The sequence below is a fragment of the Echinops telfairi genome, unplaced genomic scaffold (genome assembly GCF_000313985.2).
Source record: "Echinops telfairi isolate 266 unplaced genomic scaffold, ASM31398v2 ScPeMD7_3533;HRSCAF=4204_0, whole genome shotgun sequence".
Classification (NCBI taxonomy): domain Eukaryota; kingdom Metazoa; phylum Chordata; class Mammalia; order Afrosoricida; family Tenrecidae; genus Echinops; species Echinops telfairi.
In genome coordinates, this window is record NW_022107431.1 from 83,240,146 (window position 1) to 83,264,855 (window position 24,710).

Sequence of the window (24,710 nt, forward strand, 5' to 3'; positions counted from 1 at the left end):
AGGCTTTGTTACCTGCCTCAGGCCTGCTTCTCAGAGCAATGCACCTGGGACTGCTCAGCTGGATTTTTACAATGTGCACATCTGTCTGGAGCTAACCTTAGCCAGCCCTCCAAAGTCCCACTAGTACAGAATTAAGCGGCTCAACCACTAAGTGGTTTGAGCCACAGGGAATAAGTTTATCACGCTCCAAATTGCCCTGGCTGCCTGCTTCCTCCCTAGAGTGGCTGCAGGTGCAAAAACCCTAAGGGTTTGGGATCAAGAAATGTCTTCAGTGTGCACCTTCGGGGGAAACAAAGTCAGCGGACATGCACTCGTCAGGCATACTCACATGTAAACAGCAGGTAGATTGGGCTCAGTTCTTTGGGGCCTTAGGGTTTTACTTACAATTTAGTATCTCTGTTGTTTACTGCAATTGCGGAGCATTAACCATCACAAGATAGCTTATGAACTGATGTGCATGCGTACAAAGGTGCATTCTCTCTGACAATTCTTGATTTGGAGATATCCAGCTTAATGATCTGATCGGGTCTTCGCCTAGAGACCTAAAGCCCTGGGTACGGCACTCCTAGTCTCTGGACTGACATCTCGAATTGCATGACGGGAAAGACGAAAGCCAGCGAGGGGAAGACACAGGCGACTTAAACAGCATTACAGTAACAGATTCACAGCTTGCCCAGAAGCTGCCTGGGAGATTCAGAATGGAAACACACTGCTCTTCCAACTTCACAAACACCATTAAGAACAATATTTCATTGCTGGCACCGAACTCATCATTTTACACTAGGACGATGAGGTCTTTCTTCTGAGGTAATGATGAGCTTGTTCCTGAAATACATGGTTGCCTGGGGTCACTGAAGGAGGTTTAGAGGCCTTTGGGGACTTGGAATTTTATTAAAAAGCAGGTGAGTCAGCCTCACTCTGTTCTTATTCCAACAAAATCCAGAGTTATTTAGGGTATAAAGGGAGTGAAGCATTTAAATCCATCCTTTTGGATCTAATTCGCCACACAGCGAGCTCCAGTTCCCTGTCTGCAAGTGTCCTCCAGGGCCAAATCAGACAGCAGATACATATGCATACTGGGACCACCAAACGCATTTCCATTTTCATCGAGCCCTTACAAATACCATTTTCTGAAACAGGAGAGGGACTACTGTCTCTATTTAAACTAGGTGATAACTACAGCGTTTCCAGAATACAACCCCGGGGACTAGCACAGATGTGAGGGGACAAACTGACGGACAGCAGAGGGCTGCGGATGACCATCACGGGGAAACGCGCACTTCCTGGTGCCTGTCCATCGACGATGCTGCGCTTCAGGCCCCGGGGAGAGGGGACGAGGAGCCGGGGGCCTGACTTGGAGTTCCTGAAATTTCAGTTTGGGATTCCTGGCCCTGGGTGTGTTTTCACATGGGCTCTCTACTCCAGTAGGGAAAATCAAGTTTGCTCGCATTTCCAGATATACCGTCACAGCTATTCCAATAGAGCATCTTCCTTTTGCTTTTCAAAACCCTGACAGCCACCTGTCCCAAGCTCAGATCCTCAATGAATTATCGGCTTGAGGCATCATTACTACTGGGCCAACACCCAGGGGGAGGACAGACCCACTTCAGCCCCTGCCTGGCTCTCTCCTGACATGGCTTTATTTCCCAGTGACCAAATGATTGGACCCAAACTGGGGGGCACAGAAAGGGTTAAAGAGACTGACAAATGAATACGAGAGTGCAGCTATTTTCCCACCTGGATTGCTTTTAGGACAAGGTCTGCCTGGTGAACTGCAAAATGCCAATTAGGTCAAACCCTGGGGATCAGACAGAGGATGGGTCTGCCTCAGACGATAACAAAACAGTGCTGTCAGAGGGAGAAGTTTAAAAAACAAAACAGAAAATAAAGCAAATTAATCTAACTTTTAAAAAAGGTCAAAGAAAACTATAATCATTTGGGGGAACGTTTACATTTAAACACCATAAAACTTAAAAAACCTCAGCTTACAAGGTTTTTTTTTTCTCTCTTCCTACTAGAACCAAATTAATAAGCACATTTCCCCCCTCAGTGACGTGATAAGACTTTTAAAGTAACATTTTAATTCAGTTTAACAGATTTAGTCTCAGATGGTTCCAGAAACTATTTTTCTCAAGTGTCATATTGTAGCTAGAGATTTTATTTTATGCCTGCAATTAACTGTTTTGTGTGTGTCCTTGAAGCTATACAGCCCTCAAAAGACAACAGAATCTAACCTTACACCTGTTCTTACTAATTTCTGTTCTCATTAACCTAGAACTCCAGAACAGAGACTTTGCGCATCTGTAAGACTAACGAGAGTCGAGTGCTTATCAGGCTTTGACCTTCCTCTATGTCCTGAGCATCTGTGCTCTGGTTTTACCCCCATAGTCATTTCTGCGCTGACGCACCATCTGTGCTTTTCAGTGACGTGGTATGAGAGTCCAACCAGGAAAGAAAGACAAGCACCGCTCCATTCGAACGGCTCGCCAACGGTGAGCGGCCTCACCTGGAGATAAGAAGGAAGTAAACTGGTAGAAGATTTCCGTGTCCTTCTTCTGCCCACTGTATCCCACGATGCTGCCCACCTCGAGGGGGAAGGTCTTCAGCAGAGCACCGGTGGCCAGGTCGTGAAGCTGCAGGACGTTCTTCACGTCGTGCAGGTAGCACAGGACCAGGAAGCTGGACCTGACGCAAGCTGCCCATTCTGGGAAGAGAAGAAGCGGCGGTCAAGTCCAGTGTGGTTTTGAAAGTTAGCAAACACAACAAAAACCTATATTTGGCTCATTCAACAATCATTCTTGAGCATCAGTCATACATGGTGCTAGGCAGAAATGAGGCTTGCAAAGTGATTTTATAATTGGCTTTAATCATTCCTCTAGTTCGCAGCAAATTCCTTTAATACATTCTTGTTCCTGTCATGACTGGAGGAGTCAAAATATTCTCTATCTCCAGCCAGTGGCTTTTGAGGATCCAGCTGCCATGTATAATACAAGTAACACTGCCTAGCCATTCTGTGTCCAGGAGCATACGAAAGGAGATGGAAGAAAGGAAGCAAAAAAGAGAAAATCATAACCCATAGCTACCAGGCTGTTTATATGAACTGCATTAAGCACTTGGTAATGTGTCAGATAGCCCCGCAAGGTTCTGAAGAAACAAAGAAGCTGTAATCACACAAACATATGGTACTGAGATGTACACAAACAATGGTAAGGGTTAATGGAGGACCCAAAAGAAGTGAGACCCCTTAAGCAAGTGCTCCGATGTATCCGATAGGGGGAGGGCCTGGGGAAGGAGATTGTTGGGAATGGTGCCGCTCTCCGGTTCATTAGATGGGGAGACCGGTGACAGGGCATCAAAGTCAGAGATCCAAAGAGGGAGAAATAGTGACTGACTGACTGAACACCCAGCAAAGAGAACAAGGAAAAGACAAGGCTCCAGAAGGAGAAGAAACCATGTGCAGTTGAGGGTGAACAGTGACACTGGTGGTGGTCTGATGGGATAGTCAGTGAAAAGGGGTGTCATTCTGACGCCGTCATTATTAAGGGGCTAAGATTCCCTGCCGCCGCGTCATTCTGACTCAGAGCAGCCCTGAAGGCCAGAGCACAACTTCCGAGACCACCACTCTTTATGGGAGTAGAAAGCCTCTTCCTTCCCCCACAGAGTGGCAGGTGGTTTCAAACTGCTAGCCTTGAGGTTGACCACCCAATGTGTAACCCACTACTTTACCAGGACTCCTCGGGGAACTACAGAGGGCGATTTCACTAATGCTGTTAGTGGAGCTGTGTGTCTGTCGGCTGGAAGAGACCAGTAGGAATACCCCTGCAATACTCGAGCTTGAACACCAAACCAAGCCGGGGATAAAGTCTGGATGGGAACGAAAAGAAATGGAAGATGTTTCCCCTAAAGGATCACCACGACGGTGAGTGCAGAAATCATAATTTCTGCAACAAATGAGTCCTCCTCAACTCAGGATCTCACTTGTAAACAGCGCTGGGAGTGTGGAGGAGCATGAGGGGGAGAAAAGAGGAAAACAGAAGGGGCAAGATCATTTGTTCTCTGGTGGAGATGTGCCTGCGGTCAGCCCAGTCAGGCAGAGAGAGAAGCCGCAGCGAATGGAAGTAAGAATAACGCTGCAGGTAACAGCGCAACCATGCGGGGAAGACAAGACAAACCTTTGCTGAGTTTCACGGTTAGGGAGTTGCAGGTATGTGTGGGAGGTTCGTAACCGGAAGCTAGGAGTTCACGCATATCATGTCCACTGTCCACAAGACATCAGCCAACGCTGAGGATCACTGGGGGCTTGGATTGCCTTGAGTCCTACATATCCCCACAGCACACGTCTCCTCAAGCAGTGTGCTAATTGTCCAAGACAATTGTTTTAGAAAAAGCGCAACACAATTCAGCAGTATATTTCACCTGACTTGAGGTTTTAAGGTGAGAAAGTATGGGGGTGAGGTGAAGTAGATTCTTTCTGTAAAAGGATAATCAATCTGTGTTAACTGTGGGAACCCAAAATTAGGAAACAGACGAAGTCAATAAGAAAAGGACAAGGTGATTTGTAGGCTGTCATTAACACAAACTCTGAATTTATAGCTTGTTCTTTATGACTCATCGCTCATTTTTATTCTCAACAGGGCATTCTGGGATAATGATATATAGAAAATTCAACTGTGCTCCCCTTTAAAATTTAAAGCGATCTCAACCTTCCTAATGCCGTGACCCTTTCATACAGTTCCTCATGTTGTGGTGACCCCCAACTCTAAAATTATTTTCATTGCTACTTCATAACTGTAATTTTGCTACTGTTATGAATTGGGCAACCCCTGTGAAAGGGTCGTTCGACCCCCAAAGGGGTCGTGACCCACAGGTTGAGAACCGCTGTGTTAAATTGATGCATTCTGCTGACTCTTGGAGGTTTCCCCTTTTCACTGTGAGGAAATTATAACTTTTAAGAAGGAAGGTTATAAAAATACATCTCCCCCCTCAAAAAAATCTCCAAGCATCTATTTACATTCCATTAGCTATACAAGTGAGAGAGGCTGTCACCATAAGGCGTTGTTATAATGCCTCTTTGGCTTGGAAAAAAACCCAGAAAACTCACAGTGCCTTGGGAAATATTTTTGATGTCCTGGAAACCTCTTTATTAGAGAGTAACGACGGAAGCCTGTAAAATACGGAAGACACCTTACTGAGACTCAGTCTACCAAAGTCTCATTCGGCCAAAGACCGTGAGGCGAGCTCTGAGCCTGGTGTTAAGGAAGCACTCAGTAATTGCGGGCTTACCACCCTTAGAAGTGAGAAACTTCTTCTTGCTACTCTGAATATGACATCCAAAAGATCAATCGCTAGACAAGGCCATCATGGTTGGTAAAGCAGGAGTCAGTAAAAACAAGGAGCGCCACCGCAGAGGGGCATTAACAAAAAAGTGGCTGCAACAATAGGCTCTGGGGCACAGCGATTGGGAGGCTGGTGCAGACCAAGCAACCTGATGTTGTGTTATACAAAAGGTTGCTGGGACTCTGATTCGACAAAAAAAGATGAACCACTCTCACCACCTCTAGGAGGAGGCAGCCCTGCCTCAGTGTGGTAGCCATGACGCTGCCAAAGTGACTACAAATCAGACTCCTTGTCTGATAGGGTTCAAGGACAGGGCCAAAAGCCCAGTTCATGATTGACAGAACCTTTACTGAAATATAAACAAGGGTCAGAAAGTACATGGAATGTTTTCAGGATACAAGTGAAGTGATTTCCTTAGAAAGAGCCCTGGCCATGCTGTGAAGCCCTGCTTGCATCACAGAGGAGGTCAGATGCCAATACCTTCCAACTTCAGCCCAAAGGAAAGAAAGCAATGGCGTCCAATCCAAGCCTGAGGAGTTCAGAGCCCGTGACTTGGAACATCTAGAAGCCAGGAGAAGAGTTAACGGCTTTCAAGGGAGAACCAGGGACATGCTGCTGGCATACATTTGCAGATGTAAGCTTTGCCAGCAAGAGCAGCCATGGAATCTTCTTGGGTCCAGTCCAGCAAGACTGCCGGGATGGGGCTGAGGGTTCAGTACAGAAGAGGATGGAGGGGGTGCCCAGATGCCTGGGAGCTGAGGAGAGTCTCAAACAAACACTTGCTGGGGTGTCAAAGGAACTGCACAAAGGGCCCTGCAGGAAGCCCACTCTGGGAGCATTACCTGCAATTATTGGCCAACCTTGCACCCAAAAGCAATTTCTGGTTTACACACACACACACACACACACACACACACACACACACACACACACACCAACACCACCACCACCACCACCACCCAACCACCACTCCCCCCACCCCCGTCACCAGTCTGGGGGGAGAGATCCCTTCACTTTTTCAAGACCTAAGCTTAGATATGCCTGACTCCAAAACCTGGATTTGTACTAAGCCTCCTATATGGTTTCACTGGAAAACACCTTGTAAAGACGGTTTTATCTGAGTTAGGGCCAAAGGGGTTTCCTCTCCTTCGCACCACGGGTCCTGGCTTCTAACCCCGATCAACAGAAAGTCACCTTCAATGAGTCAAGTCTTCAATGGGCTGAAGGTCTGACTCTCCTTTTGTGTAAAAAAACCTGTAGCAAAATTAATGAACCTTATTCTAATCAACCTCATCTTTAGGGAATAAATGATTTGTAAAGCAGCACACCTTTTTTTGGAAGGGGAGTGGAGATCAGAGAGAAAAATTAGTAAAACAGAAGTTAGAGGCCCTCTGAAACGTGACTGCGAGGGCAGTGAAGTATCTCAAGAAGTTAACGTGGTTCTGTGCACACAGCAGCGTTCGCAATGGGCTCCAATTAACTGACAACAGTCTATTCTCTTTTCTAATAAGTGGACGGCAAATCTACCAGCAAGATCTACAGTAGGTATAATGTGAACAGCTAAAGGTTATTCAAAAGCTTGAAGCAAAGGGTTCTGAATTTAAATGGTATGAAAAACTGAACATTTGTCATTATTGGCAGACAAAAGCCACACAAAGATGACTGATATATTTTTAACAGCAGTACCTTTGAAAGTCTGAATTCATACCTTCACAATATTTAGGAAGAGCCTGTATTTCTACAGATACCATACTAAATGACAAAGATGCCATACAGCAAATGCTTCTTTGCACTCTCTGGACACGGTGTTCCCAGTGACCAGAGGTTCAAGGTCCCTAACCTGGGAACCGGTGGGCAGAGAATGAGAGCGGTCCCAGCTTTTCACCTAAGCCAAAGGTGCACGCTTCCAACAACCCGTGACCTTACCCAGGACATCTTTCTCGTGCTCGGGAACAAGCACTTTCCACTTGGCCTCGTCAGGGTCCGTGAAGTCTATGTTGACCAGGCGGTAGTTGGGAGAATGGCGGTTGGTCTTGAACGTAAAGACCGTCCCTTCATTGGTCACGTAGTCGTACTCCCCTTCGAAGTTGTCGATCAGCCTTACCCACTTCAGAATTCCTGGTAAGAGATCAAACACCCCTGTCATCTCCCCGGTGTTTGAAGATGGTGCTGGTTTGGGGGCAAGGAGGAGGCACAAACTTGTCTAGCTATAGGAGACCAAGTAGAGACAACATGTGGAGGGTCTGAAGGCAAGTTTTGGGTGAATTTTAAGAGAAACTTTAAAAACTGCTACGGAGTCCCTAAGAAACCTGGCAGGGAAGAGAGAGTGAAGGCTCTCTTCCTCTGGCTCATTGTCATTCGTATCTGGTAAATCTTCTTCCAGCTCAGCCGTGTGTATCAAATCTGAGTTCTTACCTCCGCTTTCACCACCACATCTGCAGTGTACGTCTTCTCTGTTTCCCCCTTGGTCTACACAACTATTTCCCCAAGTGGGTGAGAGATACTGCCCCCTGGGGGCAGGCACGGAATCGATGGGGGGGTGGGGGGGCTGCAAAAGCATATACCTACATTTACCTAGGATTTGGGACTATAGTAGAGAAGTTTTTAATTGACTGGGGGGTGTTGAATAATAATTTTTTCTGAAAAGGGAGCAGAAGGCTGAACAAGTTTGGGAACTGAAGGTACGGTCGTGGTTCTCAGCTAGGGCTGACTGTATCCCAAGGGGCATTTGGCAATGGCTGGAGACATTTAAGTTCTCATAAGTGAGGGAGAAGAGTGGTACTGGCGGACAGTGACTAGCAGGGCTACCCAGCCAAAATATCCAATGGTACTCAGACAGGAACGCCGGGTCTACAGCGCTCCTGACTGCCATGGTGTAACTGCCACTACATGTTTGCACATCCTAACTTGGTCCACAGTAGAGACCTTCTCAGAAACGTTCAATGACAGGTACTTTTGAATAAACTTCAGTTCCTTACCAAGGGCTCCACTGTGAAGCCCTGGTTCACTTAGCCGCCTTGCGCCAACTCTCATCCCCCATCAGTGAGGAGTGCTGGCTGTGTCCTCGGCCTGGTCCAGCACTCAGTAGCTAGCTACGTCTCACTGTTCAATTCTTCACATGCCTCTCTCAAGACACAATTATGTACTTAATAGTTTATTCACTGCTTGTCTTTTTTTCATTCATGATCTCATACTCAGTGCCTGAGTAGGACGGCAGATATTTCAACTGTGCAAAATAACATTGGTGCTGACTGAAAGGGAAAATATTTTCCTGTTTTCATAGAACAGCGTTCTCGAATGATGACGGCAACAAATGTACAAACATAGTTGACACAATGGATGTATTTATGGATTGTGATAAGAACTGTACGAGCCCCCAATAAAATGATTAACAAAAAGAACAGCGGTTCTCAACCTGTGGGTTGAGACCTCTTTGGGGGTTGAACAACCCTTTCACAGGGATCGCCCGATTCATGACAGTATGAAGTAGCGACGAAAATAATTTTATGGTTGGGACTCCCCACTGCATGAGGGACCGTACTCAAGGGTCGCGGCACGAGGAAGGTGGAGAATCACTGTGTTAGAAGTACTCCGGACTCCCCACTACCCTTCAGGTCTGGGACGGAACTCCTCTGCATGTGAGAACAACCAACTGCTTCCGATCAAAGAGAGGGGGAGGAAGGAAGAGGAAAGGAAGCAAGAGCCCCCACAGGAAGCAGACAGGGACGGTGCACCGAGGGGGTCGCAAATGAAGAGCTGAAACAAAATGTATCTGGACTGTCAAATAGAACACTGACGATCTGCTCTGTAAACCTTGACCCAACTCACAAAACCTAAAGAAGAATTACTCTGGAGGGGGCTATCATCTAAAATGAAACAACAACAACAAAACACAACTCACTAGCCCCACTTTTAAATGTTCAGTAAACCCCAAACTAACCAGCCAACAAACATTGGGAAGACTTCTTTCTACACAATGTATTCAGCATTGATGTTCAGAGAACACTGGGAAAATTTTCTAAGCAAAATTCTATGACTTCTACATTAATGAAAGGCAACACTGGGCCTTAGCTATTCTCCGATCATCTCCTTCCTTCAATTTCACAGTGAGATTGCTACATTAATTTAGATAGTTCATTTATATTCCTTGAGTCTTTCAAAGCCATTTTACATTCATTATCTCATATACCCTCATAGGATATCATCATATAATTTGTTGTTGAATTAAATTTATCAGGGAAAAGATAATCCCCTGGTAAACACAGTGAAGTTTGTGGTCAGATATATTTGATTAAAACATCAACCCCACTCCTATTGAGCTGTGTGACCTTGAGCATTCAGATAAGTAAGCAGCTGGGAAAAAGTCCATAGCTATCCCATATCTCCCTGTCCTGTCCTCCTCTAGTTAGAAATATCGAAAAGCAAAAAAAAAAAAATATATACCCTCACTTACAACAGATGTATAAGTCACAAAATGCTTTGGAATCCACTTAGCATACAATGTGGAGTCTATGTAAAGAAAGTTCTAAAAACATTTTTTAGGGAATCTAAAAACACCCTCCCACAGGTTTTACTGAATTGTATTGGTGTTGGCTACTTGAATCAGGAAACCAAATGGTTTTACTATGCTAGGAACGACACAGCCAAGAGGAATGTGTTGCATTCACTGTCAAAAAGGACATTTCAAGATCTATCTTGAAGTGCAATGCTGTCTGTGATAGGATCCTATCTATCCACCTCCAGGGAAATCCAATTAATACAACTATTATTTGAATGTATGTACCAACCACTAACACTAGTGATGAAGAAGTTGAAGAATTCTACCAACAACTTCAGTTGGGCATTGGTCAAACATGCCATCAGACGCACTCTTAGTGACTGGGGAGTGGAGTGCAAAAGTTGGAAGCAAGGAGGAAGGAGCAGGTGTTGGGAAATATGGCCTTGGTGACAGAAATGAAGCTGGAGATCACAGGATCGAATTTTGCAAGATCAATGACTCCTTCATAGCAAATATCTTTTTTTTCAACAACACAAATGATGATTATACACATGTTAGAATTCTAGGAAATGTCATTGCATCTATAATCCTATTTGTTAGTTTCCCTTCACCTGTGTCTAATCTCCTCTTTAGCCTAAAAAGTCCATTTTAAATGTTAGTGGTTATAGGTTTGATTTTTAGAAGTTCTACTCAGCCCTTTTCAAAATCCATCCCATGATGTTTCATGCTATTTTGTTTCTTTCATTTACTTCTTCTTTTCTCCCCAAATCTTTTTTCTTATGAGTGTACCACACTCATAAGTGGTAAAATGGTTAACTACACCACGGTTAATCAAAGGTTGGCAATTTGAAGCTCCGCACAGCTCCACGAGGGAAGGGTCTGATGATCTGCTGCAGGTCCAGATGACAGCACAGAAGATCCTATGGGGGACCTCCTCTGTCCTGGGAGGTCACTGTGCACTGAAAAACTGGCTTGATGCACCTAACAACAGCCATCACATTAAGCCTTCATTTAAAAAAGCATACCAAACATTTCGTTTACAGCAAGAATCTGATCATCCACTTGTTGGTGTTCTTGCTCACTCTGTCTGAGGCTGGGGAATGTCTTTGTCTGCTTTATGGTTTTTGAATATAAATTGCAGATGTCCCTCGACACCTAGGAGGGGATTTTTGAGGCCTGGGTGGAAGCTGCACAGAGAGGATTTTTCTTTGCTTTTGGCTGCCTCATGAGATGTAACCAGCCTAATAGCAATTTCAATGAAATCCTTAGCGAGAGATTTTTGGACCTTACAGGCACAATCAATACCACCTGCACTCATGTGAAGCTCGGCTTTTCTCACGTTTTATTCCCACCTAGTGCCAGGATGCAGACAAGTGGGCTTCTTGCTGTATCCTCTTCCTGTACACACCCCATTCCTACCCCTCTCAGCCATTCCCCTCACATGGAGGGCCTCAGTCAGTAAACTCTCCACCTGGGAGGTCTGTAGGCTTCAGCTACTCCCCACCCGACTTCCAAAATGCAGCCGCAGTGTTCATGGTCAAGCTCAGATCTCAGGATTCCTGCTTTCATTCTGTCTTTAGCTGCTAGTTTCCCTCGTTTATGCCAACTTGGTGATTGATGTACACTGATGCTTTATAAACCTTTCACAGCATTTCAGTTGTTTCATTTGAAAAGCTAATCCAAGCATATAATCTGCAAACTCTCTCAGGAACAGATGTCTTTACAATTATTGTTTATAAATGGTCAAACATTAACTTACAACAATGCTAGTTTCAGTGACAAACTGCTAGCTGCCCAAAATTAGTCAGCAGGCGATCCACTGAAAGCTAAGTGCATCTCAGTTTTACATAAAGCAACCATTTCAAAGAAAAACAAATCATTCCTTAAAGAGCAATACACACTTTTTAAAACTAGCTGGCAATTTGTAGATAATCAGCAATGAGAACCAAGAAGGTAAAAATTAAGAACTAAAGAACGATAAAATAGAACCTTTTTGGCCTATGGTATTTGTAGACACAAAATATTAGTACAATAAAATGTCAAAATCTTTAAATGTTCCCTTGACAATAAAACACATCCTGATGTGAAACCTTTATTTCCCAAAGGAACTACCTTATGGTTTCAGCCTGAAAAGGTCCTGCAGGTGGCCAGTGGCATTTATGAATCTCTCAAAGGCAAAAACACAGTAGCAGTTTCTTTTAGCGCAGTTGTACAATCAGGTGACCATGAAGCTGAGGTACATTTGTTGAAATCATTAAGCACAGTGAGCCCTGGTAGTACTGGGTTAGGTGTTGGGCTGCTAGCCACAGGTTGCCAGTTCAAATCCACCAGCTACTCCTTGGGAGAACTATGTAAAGATGTACAGTCTTGGAAATGGTTGTTATGTACCAGAATCGACTCCGTGGCAGTAGGTCTGGTTTAACAAACACGGAAACAATAGCTTATAGTTGGTCATAACCTGTCACCAAGCTCTGAAGCATCAACCATCATCATAAGCATGGCACCGTGAGCCATTTGTTCATTCAAGGACAAAAATGTGGCTGGACGGTGAGAATCCAAAATAAAAATCTGAACAATTGTTCAAACTACAAACCTGTTGAATGGAGGGTCATGACCTTCCTTTGTAGATAATCAGCAATGAGAACCAAGAAGGTAAAAAATGATAAAATAGAACCTTTTTGGCCTATGGTATTTGTAGACACAAAATATTAGTACAGTAAAATGTCAAAATCTTTAAATGTTCCCTTGACCATAGAACACATCCTGATGTGAAACCTTTACTGCCAGCTAGTTTTGAAGAGTGTGTATTGCTCTTTAAGGAATGAGCGTGATCTCTTTGAAAGCATGACTGGAGAATAGGGGACAAATTTGAAGTTCTAAATCCCATCTCTCTCGGCACACAACCACTTTCCAGAAAAAGTTCCTACAATGGTAATATTAAAACTAGTATAAGTACTGATTGTATACTTGTACTTTTTATTTTACTTCAAAATTCCCTTCCCCCTTCTCCTTATTTAAAGCTGTCTTCAGATGCTATCAATCCCTTGTTTCTGCATTCCTACCTTGGCAACAACTCCCTCTTTCTCACCAGGCCCCCCTCCCCTCTAGGCCTGGTTTCCACACACTGATGACTATGCTGAGCTTTGGGAAAATAGTTTGCTTCAAGCCTCTTGAATGTTCATCTCCCTCTTCGCATTTCACCCCAGGGGAGGCCCAGTCCGACAGACATGACAACGGAAGGTCAATACTGTCTCAGCTACTAGAGACAGGGGTCGTCCTCAGCCACCTTACATCAGCCGGGGCGGCTGAGTGAACAATTTAAGTGTCCAACAAATACCAAGATTCCTTTAATGGCTATGTGCCATCAAGTAGTCTCGATTAATTTCTTATGCAGGAGAAAGCCAATTTTCTTTAATGACATGAAAGCATTTAAATGAAGACATGGTGAGAGTCGAAAACCTCATCAATCTAAAATGATCTAACTTTTAGCAGACAAGGAAAGGCAGAGAAACAGATTAGTGAAGCTGGGTGATTCTGAGGGTAAGCTGATAGTTGCTTACAGAAATCAATATATCATCTGGGCCAACCGGCACCATATAGTTCATAAAGATAATGCTCTGCACCCTAGTTTGGAAAGTGGTGGCCGGGGTCTTGAAAGTTTGTGAGCAGCCCTCGAAGGCACTGCTGGTCTCTTCTTGTCTGGAGCCGAGGCTAGTAAAGGAAACTCAAGCAGCGATTAGTGCCCAGGAGCGACTGCGTACACAAACCACAGCCTCTCTAGCTAGGCTGGGGCTGACGCTAGACGATGCCCAGCAAGCAACCACCAACTTCTCTAAGCAGGGACACACAGGAGGTCTTGATGGAACGGAAAAATGTCATTGTAAGATCATGGAAGTTTTCCATGAATTTTTTTGAACCCTACCCCACTTGTAGAGTTGTGTATAATGTAAAGGCAATCAAAGAAAGTTAGAGGGCAATATAATGGGATGATCCTTATTTTTCCAATAAAATATTTAGAATTATGTTACTAAAATGAGTATATATGCAAGTATACTGAAGACCTTCATTTATACTTTCCAAGAAAAAGTCCCCCTGAAATTTTCAAGTAAAAAATATTAAGTTCCCATATTTGAGAAGAGTCATTTCTGAAGGCAAATATTTAACTGTACTGTGGAAAATACGTGAAAACAGATTGTGAATTTAGTGTAATTACATGAAGCATGTGTGTGTATGTATTTTTTTCAAAATAAGATATTTATAGCAAACTCAAGAATATATACAATATATATAAAAAGGGGGATTTACAAAGTTCATGGAAAAATTCCATTATCTTTTATTTCTATTTTCCACCAAGTTTTTGAAGCCCTCTCTTATGTATATGTGTGTGTGTGCTGACTTAGAAAAGTATATTGATTTCAAGAAAGACAAAAGTGTAAGTGAAAAACCCAGGCACAACATTATATTTTTGAAAGGTTCAGGGTGGCTAATTTCAACTAATCTGTAGACATGAATCACATTAAGAATCAGTCAGGACCCAGCTGCTTTTTCTACAGCAGAACTAATAACATGTTATGCTAGCCTGGTGTTCTTCATGGGACTCTGGTACCTCTTCACTTTTGATTTTTAAAGAAAGAACAGGGGGAGGGGGGGAACCAGCAATCACCTGCTCATACAACATTTAGGGCTGAAGAAACACGGTCTATAACTATTCACCATTCTCTGTGTTTAATAAAGGGCAAATTTTTAATTTAAAAAGTTAGGAGGCAAGAGGAGGGAATGATGCAAAGTGTTTTAAGTCAATGACTAGTTTAAGATGGAGGATGGCTTATCTGGGAGGACCACCAGGGCACAGCGGCCCCTAAGAGACAAACAGCCATCCGAGACACCGCACGCTGAGCGGGCAAGGCCTGGCTCGGGGGCCCAGTGCAGGGACTGTGCAGAGAGGGCACACTGGGCCCCTGCCTACATACAGTTTACAAATCCTCACACCAAGTGCTCTGGGGCACTGAAAGGGAAAGAAACAGAAATTAAACTGGGTGGGGGTGGGGGGAGTAGCAGGAAGACAGTTTAGAGAGAAAGACCCCAGACCCACACCGGTTGCCATTGGGATGAGGTGAACTCAAGGCAATGCGCGTTTCAGCACTTAGATGTGCAGGATTTTCTCAGCAACCATCTCCAAGCAGCCTGCCCAGTACACCTTTCTTCCGTGGCATCAGTGGACTGGATCTGAGCCACCAAACTTCTGGCTGGTAACTGAAAGTGCCAAGCAACTACGACACGCAGGGACCTACAAAGAAAAGTGTGGACCCAAAGCCTGAAGAAGTGGGGTCGTTTTGAAGCAGAAATCCGTCTTCCTCTGAGGCCAGCAGACAGCAGCTTATTGCTCTCCTCTGGTGATCAGGGGAGGGCAGGGTGCATTTTGGTGAGAGTCTCATTAGCTACTCTGAACAATGAGACATAAATCAAAGGCACAGATGACATGCCTGATGCCATTTCCACAGAAGGGCGGGCGAGTGAGGAGACGCGTGGGAATTGCCTGGTCAGCAGAGACCAACCGCTGGCCTCAGGGTCGGCACTGTGGAATGGAGGATGTGGTGCACAAGTGTAGCCAAGTGTTCACAGTATTCCTAAATAAAACCCCGCCAATCTAAGTGGCAGAAACGTACTTAGGACACGCTATCAGCAGAGACCAGCCGTGGACCATGCTTGGTAAAGCAAAGGGGCAGCAAAAGAGGCAAACGCCTCAACAAGAAGGGTTGACAGAGTGGCCGCCCCAGTGAGGATGGTGCAGGCGCAGTGATGCCTGTCCGTGCACAGAGGGTCACGAGGAGTGAGAGCCCCAGAGCGCAGCTGAGCAATCACAATATACACATTCAAAGTGCAGTGACAACTGAAGCCAGCTTCATGGAGCCCCGACTCTGGAGATGCACAGAGCTGACCCGCCCCTTCCTGTTCTCGTTTCCTCTAGGCGCTGCCTTCCCTATAGTATCTTACCATCGGCCAGTGGCTTGTGCCTTGTCGATGCAAACGGTGTACGTTTGCTTGAGAGGCTGAGCGTGCAGAAATGTTAAACAAGAGGTCACTTGGATGAATCACTTAGTTCTCAAGATAGGTACCCTAATAAGTACAGAATTAGTTTCTATTCAAAATGTTGATAGTTCTTCTTGCCTTCATTAGTTAAAAAAAAAAAAAAAAGTTTTAAATCACAGCAGAAAGACTCCAGGTCATCAGCGAGTGAAATTTCTAGTAATATACAATTAAGAGGCTTCAAAACAGGGAGTTTAATTTTCTAGCTACTAGTCAGTGGTATATGGTTATGAATTGGAGAGTTAACTACAAGCAGCAGTTCAAAACCACCAGCTGCTCCACAGGAGAAAGATGAGGCTTCCTACTTCCATAAAGACTTAGAGTTGACCCCCCCATAACATGATTCCAATTTCACCTTACAAATCTGGCTAGACCAGAGGATGTACACTGTCACAGATAGGAACTGGAAACACAGGGAATCCAGGGCGGATGATCTCTTCAGGACCAGTGGTGTGAGCGGGAATACTGGGAGGGTAGAGAGAAGGTGAGTTGGAAAGGGGGAACCGATTACAAGGATCTACATATAACCTCCTCCCTGGGGCTGGACAACAGAAAAGTGGGTGAAGGGAAACATCGGACAGTGTAAGTTATGACAAAATAATAATAATTTATAAATTATCAAGGGTTCCTGAGGGAGGAGGGAGTGGGGACAGAGGGGTGGAAAATGAGGAGATGATGCCAGGAGCTTAAGAGGAGAGCAAATGTTTTGAGAATGATTAGGGCAACGAATGTACAAATGTACTTTACACAATTGATGTATGTATGGATTGTGATAAGAGTTGTATATGCCACTAATAAAATGATTGTTTAAAAAAAGTATTTCACAATTTTAAAAAAAGAACAATAACAAATAAGAAAACAGATGCAAAGGACAGCAGACATCATTTGACAAACACTAGTACTCAAGAACTGTTGGCTGCTGATGAAAACCTTGGCTAATTTCTGTTGTGGAAACAAATGATGATATAAAAATTTTATTAGTTAATGTAAAAAAAAAAGCAACATTTTCTACCAGTCTCATCATGTAGATAATAAACTCAATGAATATACTTATAATTTCAACATACTTAAGACTTATCTAATCATAACATACCAGTATACTAAGTTCATTAATTAGATTTGGATATTTTTCATTTGTAAATGGACTGATCAATAAATAACACTTGGAAGAAGAAAAAAAAAGGAGTTGTATGAGCCCCCAATAAAATGACTAGAAAATAAAAGAGTTACAGTTGAAACCCGCAGGGGTAGTTCTACTTTGACCTAGAGCAGTGGTCCTCAACCTTCCTAATACAGTTCTTCATGTGGTGGTGACCCCCAACCATAAAATTATCTTTGTTGCTATTTCATAACTGTCATTTTGCTACTGTTATGAATTGGGCGACTCCTGTGAAAGGGGTAGCAACCCACAGGTTGAGAACCGCTGACCTAGAGAGTCATTTTAAGAGTCTGAATCGAATCGATGGCAGTGAGAAAGATTCAGGTCTACCTCATCTAACATCTACGTGAACCAGCTTATGTACGATTGAAGTTACATGTTCATGGTTCTTCCCCCTTAGGTTAAAAATGGTAACAATGATGGAGGAGAGGATGAGATAGCAAGAAAAAGACCCTTGAGGAAGTTTCCTCCAGTTTTATTGGGATTGTAAATTCTATTCTCATTAAAAGCATCACTCCTTACTATTAAAGTGGACATAACCATCGCAGCTCAGTCTATGAATATTTGAATGAATTTTTCTTCTCTAGATTTGAGGGAAGTTAAGCAAAATTCAAACCAGAGCTCATCCGTGTCTCCCAATAACACAGGCCCACCTAATTAAATAGCGAGTGAAGTAGCACACAGAAAATGCAAACAGCACTCTTCTCAGGAAGGACACTGTAACTGGGAGTTTTTATTCGGAATGGAGAAAGGGAGAGTCCCTGCAACAGCGTAGACAAACCCGGAGGGAGGTGTGTGTGCGTGAGACACGCCGTGCGGTCTGCTGCCGCTGCTGCTCTTAGGTCTGTCGGTGCACTTCTGTGTTTGTCTGCACGTGCGACTCCAGTAACTGTTTCTTGAGCGGTGGTTTGCTCCATCCGAATGTGAGCACTGATGCAGTTCACTGATACACGCCATTTTCCTGGGACCAAAATGGGCATATCCCTTTCTTCTCTCAGATCTTTCTTCTACCCCACCTCCCCCAACCTCCTTGACTCCCTCCTCTCTCTTTGTCCCGATCAGAAAACAAATCCAGCCTTCTTAACTGGGTGTACATTTGACACCACAATAAAAGTTGCTGGCTTCCGTCTGATATTGGTGTACATGATAACATGCAGATGTCACACCTACGAATATTAGGATATGATCCCTGCTCAGCACAATTTAAAAAATAATGAATGCAGCTCCCAATCAGATCCAAACGTGTCTATATCACCCTGTAATATAGATTAGATACCAATAATGAGATAAATGATCTAAAGAATTCAATGTGTACTTTGAAAATCTGTGTCAACAATCTTAAATACATTTATTTTACATAGGCCAGACATGGTATAATTCATTAATTACACTGGTGTGCCAGTACTTAATCGGTGTGTCAGCTGAAGTCTGAAAGTTTTTGGAAGGCCAATTTTCAATAGTGAATGGTGCCAGTTAAGTAGCTTTAATGCTTGAGAATGGTGATGGAACTATTTAAAATAAACATACTTCTGAATCGAGTTGACACAGCTGTAGGAAAAGAACAAGGTCCAAGATGAATCATCTCCAGAATTTGTAGCTGGCTGGTTCTAGGCTTCCCACCATGACACATAAGGTGCCAGGACGCGTGCTCAGTACTGAGGCACCACTGTGCACATGCCTGTTGATCTGGTGAAATGTCACTGGCCCAAGACGGCCCAGTCTGATGGCAGTTGGCATCATTTCATCAGACAGAGGAAAAAGCTTTACAGACCAAAAGGCCAGCTCCAAGGCAATACTCAGGGTGTTTTTACACTCCCGTGCAAAAAACTAACCCCAATCTACAGAGAACATGCTAAAGTCAGTAGTTCGCTTTGTCCCTTTCTCCTTCACTTTGTGGACTAAAGCCAGCCCACTGCCATACGTTGGTTCTGACCTGTGACTATACTATAGGGTAGAGGAGAACTGCTCCCTCGGGATTCTGAGATTGTTCATCTTTATGGGAGAGCAGCTAGCCCCACTCTTCTCCCATCAAGCATCTGGTGGATTTGAACTGCCAACCTTGTAGCTCAATGTTTAACCCACTGAGCCACTGGGATCCTTACTTAAGGAATAGTATGGGGGGTGGGGGTCAGAAAAATGAGATGATGTTGTAGAGTGGAAAAAGGTTCTTGGGAAATCAAATAGAGCAGTGATTCTCAACCTTCCTAATGCCTTTAACACAGTTCCTCATGTTGTGGTGACCTCCAACCATAAAATTATTTTCGTTGCTACTTCATAACTAATTTTGCTGCTGTTATGAATCGGGAGACCCCTGTGAAAGGGTCATTCGACCTCCAACGGGGTCACAGCCCACAAGTAGAGAACCGCAGAAACAGAAGATGAAAAGAACTGCTTGTGAATGGAGCATCTGTTTGAAAGGGCCTACCAGTGATGCCATCGGATTCCTGCTGGAGGTCACAGTACCAGAGCCGGTTTACTGGATCACAGCCCTCCCTGATAGACAGTAGGACATAGCGGCCATCGTCGGATAACTGCGGAGAAAGTAAGGGCAGGGAAGGGCAGATCAGAGTTTCTTCTTTGTGAAAAGTCAGTTTTAATAGTAAGTGAAAATTATAAGCTAGTCTCAAATGCTGTTTCTTAATTTAAAAAAAAGCATGATCTGATATGTTATCATCAAGAAGATGAACATCAATCTTAATTTCTTTAATTAGTTTAAACTCAGAGTTTGTTCTAATGCAGTACAGTGAAATCAAAGTAGAAAACACCAGGAGACATAACTGAACATCATAATGCTTTACATGTGCTTTTTATTAAATTTGACTCTATCCGTTAACTGTGGACACGTGCAGTCTGTTGCTGTGACGACCCCTGACTTAAAGGGCTCTTCATTGGCTACATATTGTCCACGTGCACCTGAGGAGTAAGATTTTGTAAAACGGACCTGGATGCAGGTACGCTCTCTGCGGTTCACACCAATCACTTTAACGAGTCTTTCTGGAACGGCCCTCACATGCACCTCCTGGGTCATCTCCACCACACGCTGCTGAACATGCGGGGCAGGGCTTTGCACTATCACACAGCAGAAGCTCAGATACCGAAACGAATCCTTAAGGACAAAAAGCTAATGCAGCCACGTTGATGTTTAATGTCGGGGTTTGCTGTTTTGTCAAAATTTATATAAATGGCACCAAACTCTATATCTACACACACACACATCTGCTTTTGTAACCAATTTTTTCACTCATTCATGTTTTAAAAAGAAATGTATATTGACATATGTAAATGTACTTCATTTGTTTATCTACAATACAATATTCCAGTTGAGCAATATACCATAATTAATTAATCCAAGTTTCCTACCAATAAGCATTTAGATTGTCTTCATTCCCCACCCCCCCACCGCTATTTTAAACATCCTATGAAACATTCTTACCACATGAACCACAGCAAACTTTCAATGACAGCTATCACAAGTACATCTAATAAATTGACTTCAGTATGTCTGGTTGGACTGAATAGTTGTATCTATTTTTATTTAACTAAGGCAGGAATTCCCACGTATGTTGCTGCCAGGATGGGAGCAATTGTTCCCCCGCTATAATTCTGTTTTGTTCCTCTGCTATAAAGGAGTCCTGGCAGTGGAGTGGTGACAAATGGGATGGTAACCTCAAGTCCAGCAGTTCGAAACCATTAGCTGCTCCTCAGGAGATAGATGAGGCTTTCTCCTCTCAGACAGTTACGGTTTTGGAAACTCACAAGGACAGTAATTGATTTGGTACCAGTGAGTTTGGTGTTAGTTTTATAATTCTTTTCATCATAACCCAGGGATGTTTTACATGCGCTGGGAAAAAAATTGTTTAAACTGGAAAAAGCTATGAAGTAATTTATAAGTCACTGTTTCTCCATAAATATATAATATAACTACCTCCATTAAGTTAATCAATCACAGCGCATATTGAAGCACAGCCTCACATTCGCACTATTTCAAGGCAAGTTGAAAGATGAATTTTGGAAATCACTGGGGAGTAAAGACAAAATACGGTACTGTGAAAGGAAGACAGACTGTTGAAAATGATGACATTGGAATCACAACAGTGACACTTCTAAAAGCAAGATAAAAGGGAAATAGGAAAGTAGGAGAGGTCAAGGTCCACTGTTGTTGGGTGGGGTCAGGTCGGTCTGACTCTCAGTGACCCTATCATGGCGTTGCAGCCCATCAATGCAGCCACTGGATCAATCCCTTTTGGCAAAGGTCTTCCTCTTTTTCAGGGCCTCTGTACATTATCAAGCATGACTTCCTTCTCAGGGACTGGTCTCTCGGACATGGCCAAAGTACGTGAGATGAAGTCTCACCATCCTTGCCTCTGAGGGGCCTTCCGGTTCTACTTCTTCCAGGACAGATTTGTTTGCTCTTTTGGCGGTTCACAGTACTTAAATATTCCTCGCCAGCACCACAATTCGAATGCATCCATTCCTTTTGGTTTTACTTATTCAACGTCCAACTTTCACGTGCATAAGGAAATTGAAAATACCAGGGCTTGGGTCAGGCTCACCTTCATCCTCAAAGTAACATCCTTGGTTCACCACACTTAAAGGGGCCTTGTGCAGCACGTTTACGCAATGCAACGCGTTATTTGAACTCTTGACTGCTGTTTCCATGAGCATTGACTGTGGCCCCAGGCAAGGCAAAATCCTCGCCAACGTCAATCTCTTCTCCATTGGTCATGATGCTAACTGTTGGTTGAGTTGTGAGGATTTTGGTCTTCTTCACACTGAGTTGTAATCCATACTGAAGGCTTCAGTTCTTGATCCTCATCAGCAAGTGCTTCGATTCCGACTCACTCTCAGCAAGAAAGGGTGTGTCATCCACATATCGCAGGCTGTTGATAACCCTTCCACCAATCCTGACCCCCACTCTTCAGATCACCCAGTTTCTCTAAGGATTTGCTCAGAAGACAGACTGAGTAAGTATGGTGAGAGGTTGCAAATCTGATGCACACCTTTAATGATTTCAAACCATGCTGCATTCCCTTGTTCTGTTTGCACAACGGCCTCTTGATCCATATGCAAGTTCTGAATGTGCACAATGTCGTGTTCTCGATTCCCGTTCCCTACCGCTTGTCCTTCCCTTTCCACACTAGGGTGGCTTGTGTGTTGCAGTGTCACAGGTTAGTTCAAATGCCAGCAAGGTGACCCAATGCGAACAGGCTTCAGTGGAGCTTCCAGACGAAGAACAGACTACAGAGAAGGAAGAGGCTGTCCACCTTTGAGAAGACGGCCACTGAAATCCTAGGGACAGAGCCAACAGGGCCCAGGGAGCCTCCACAAAAGACAGTAAGTTCCACTAAATGCTACAGTTTCTAGAAACACACCTTAAAGATGTAAAACAGTACATTATACTGGGTGAAACACTTACATTTGCTGAATGAAATCCTTCACTTGCATTCTTAATTATTCTGATACAATGAAAGCTAAAACTGTCTTAAGAAACGAAAGCATTTTCTTTTAGATACAGATTACTTTGACAGTAATTCTATGAAGCCATTAGTTAAATTAAATTTAGAGTATTGATTCAATATAAATCAGAGGAGAGAAGAGTGATGAGAATTGAAGACACACGGCCCACAATTCGCACACCCTCCCCAGGGGCGAACAACAACAACGTGGACGCAGGGAGACAGCGGGTGGTGTAAGATATGAAAATAATAATAATTCATAATTTATCAAAGGGTCTATGAAGATGGAAGGGCAGGGGAGGGAGGGGGAAAAAAGAGGAGCTGATATCGAGAGCTGAAACAGAAAGAAAATATTTTGAAAATGATGAAGGTGACATAGATACAAATGTGCTTGATACAATTGATGTATGGATTGTTATAAAAGCTATAAGAGCCCCCAATAAAATGATTTATTTATAATGAAATTTAAAAAATTAAACATAACTTGAGTCTCTTAAAATATGCCAGAATTGCCATTTTGAAGCAATGTAAATAGCAGAGTGTAGAATTCCTCAGGAAGTTTTACAAATAGGGAAACACTGCTGTCAGAAGCGCATAAACCAGAGGTCTGGGCCTCTGTACTTTACACTTTCACTCCAGAAGCCACATTAATTCACTAATAAATATCACAGCACCAAGTAAGAGTGAGAAAGCAGTATTTGCTGAGAAGCCATTCAAAGTATAATACAGTATGCTTACTTGTGTTACACAGTATTGTACAGAATCGACTTGTTCAGGTAAATTCACATGTGCTGGATCAACAAGCAAGCAATCCACGCCAGCTGGCACATCCAGGGTAGAACCTCTGCAAGCCGGGGCATCAACCCACAGAGCCGAGAGTGAGGAGCAGCAGGAGGGCACAGCTCGCGGGTTCTCGCCCAATTACAGCGCGCACACAACACTATTCAGACTGGGGTCTTAGACAAACAGTCCAGTTTCTAAAGGTCGTCAGCTCCACCACGAGCCCATTTGATTTGGTCAAGGTGGCTGCGCTCCGTTGTGAGGCTACATAATGACAAGGACGTGGGGCTTTTCAGCTGACCGCTATGGACCTCTTTCTTTGGTCTCGTGTTAAGAAAAAAAATTTTTTAAACATTTTATTAGGGGCTCATACAACTGTTATCCCAATCCATACACACATCAATTGTGTAAAGCGCATTTGTACATCATTTCTCAAAACATTTTCTCTCCATTTAAACCCCCGACATTAGGTCCTCATTTTTCCCCTCCCTCCCCGCTCTCCCCTCCCGCATGAGCCCTTGATGGTTTATAAATGGGTATTTTGTCTTATCTTGCCCTGTCCGACGTCTCCCTTCATCCACTCGTGTTAAGAAAATTAACAGAACTTTATTACAAATTTTTACTCTAAGGTCCCCCCGTGGCACTGTCTGGTAAGCACTAGACTGCAACCCAAAAGGGCTGGGGTCCCGATCACGTGCCATTCTGAGGGCGCAAGGGAGGCTATCTGTGCCTGTAAACCCTTCATAACATTGCTCTGAGGCAAAATTGACGTGATGGCATTGGGTTGGTTAATCACTGGCAATAATTTACCTTTCAGAATAACCAGGCACAGTATAGGAATCTATTGACCTTGAATGGATCGACTTTTCTTGAGCATGTCATCATTTCCAAAAAGAATTCATAATCGATTTTATGCGAGGGCTACTGTTAACACAGAGGTGGTGGTCTGCTAACCCAATCTCCACACTCCCTGCCACCGAGTCCATTCTGACTCCTGGTGGCACAACAACACGGGGTAGAGCTGCCCCTGTGAGTTTCCAAGACTGCAACTCTGTACGGAGTAGGAAGTCTCAGCGTTCTCCTTCAGAGCAGCGAGTGGCCTCGAACTACTGACAGCGCAGTGAGTAGCCCACTAACACCAGCAGGGCTCCACTGTGGGATACAGTACATATACATTCATATTTTTACTTATAACCCAACAAGAAGAGGGATGAGAAACTGTTTTCAAAATGTGAATCTACATATGCTTTTTTGGATCATTTTATTAGGGACTCATACAACTCTTATCACAATCCGTACATACATCAATTGTATAAAGCACATTTGTACATTCATTGCCCTCATCATTCTCAAAACATTTGCTCTCCATTTAAGTCCTTGGCATCAGCTCCTC

At 43.7% G+C, this 24,710-nt stretch overlaps 1 protein-coding gene across 1 annotated transcript in view; it reads right to left on the minus strand.

Moving 5' to 3' along the window:
- Positions 1-24,710, minus strand: part of LOC101650064 (prolyl endopeptidase) — a 112,616-nt gene that overhangs the window by 35,062 nt on the left and 52,844 nt on the right. The window contains exons 7-9 of the mRNA XM_045294649.1: positions 19,507-19,612; positions 7,264-7,455; positions 2,507-2,704 (exon numbers count right to left, since the gene is read on the minus strand). Of these exons, the coding sequence (XP_045150584.1) occupies positions 2,507-2,704; positions 7,264-7,455; positions 19,507-19,612 (496 nt within the window). The remainder of the gene's footprint in view (positions 1-2,506; positions 2,705-7,263; positions 7,456-19,506; positions 19,613-24,710) is intronic.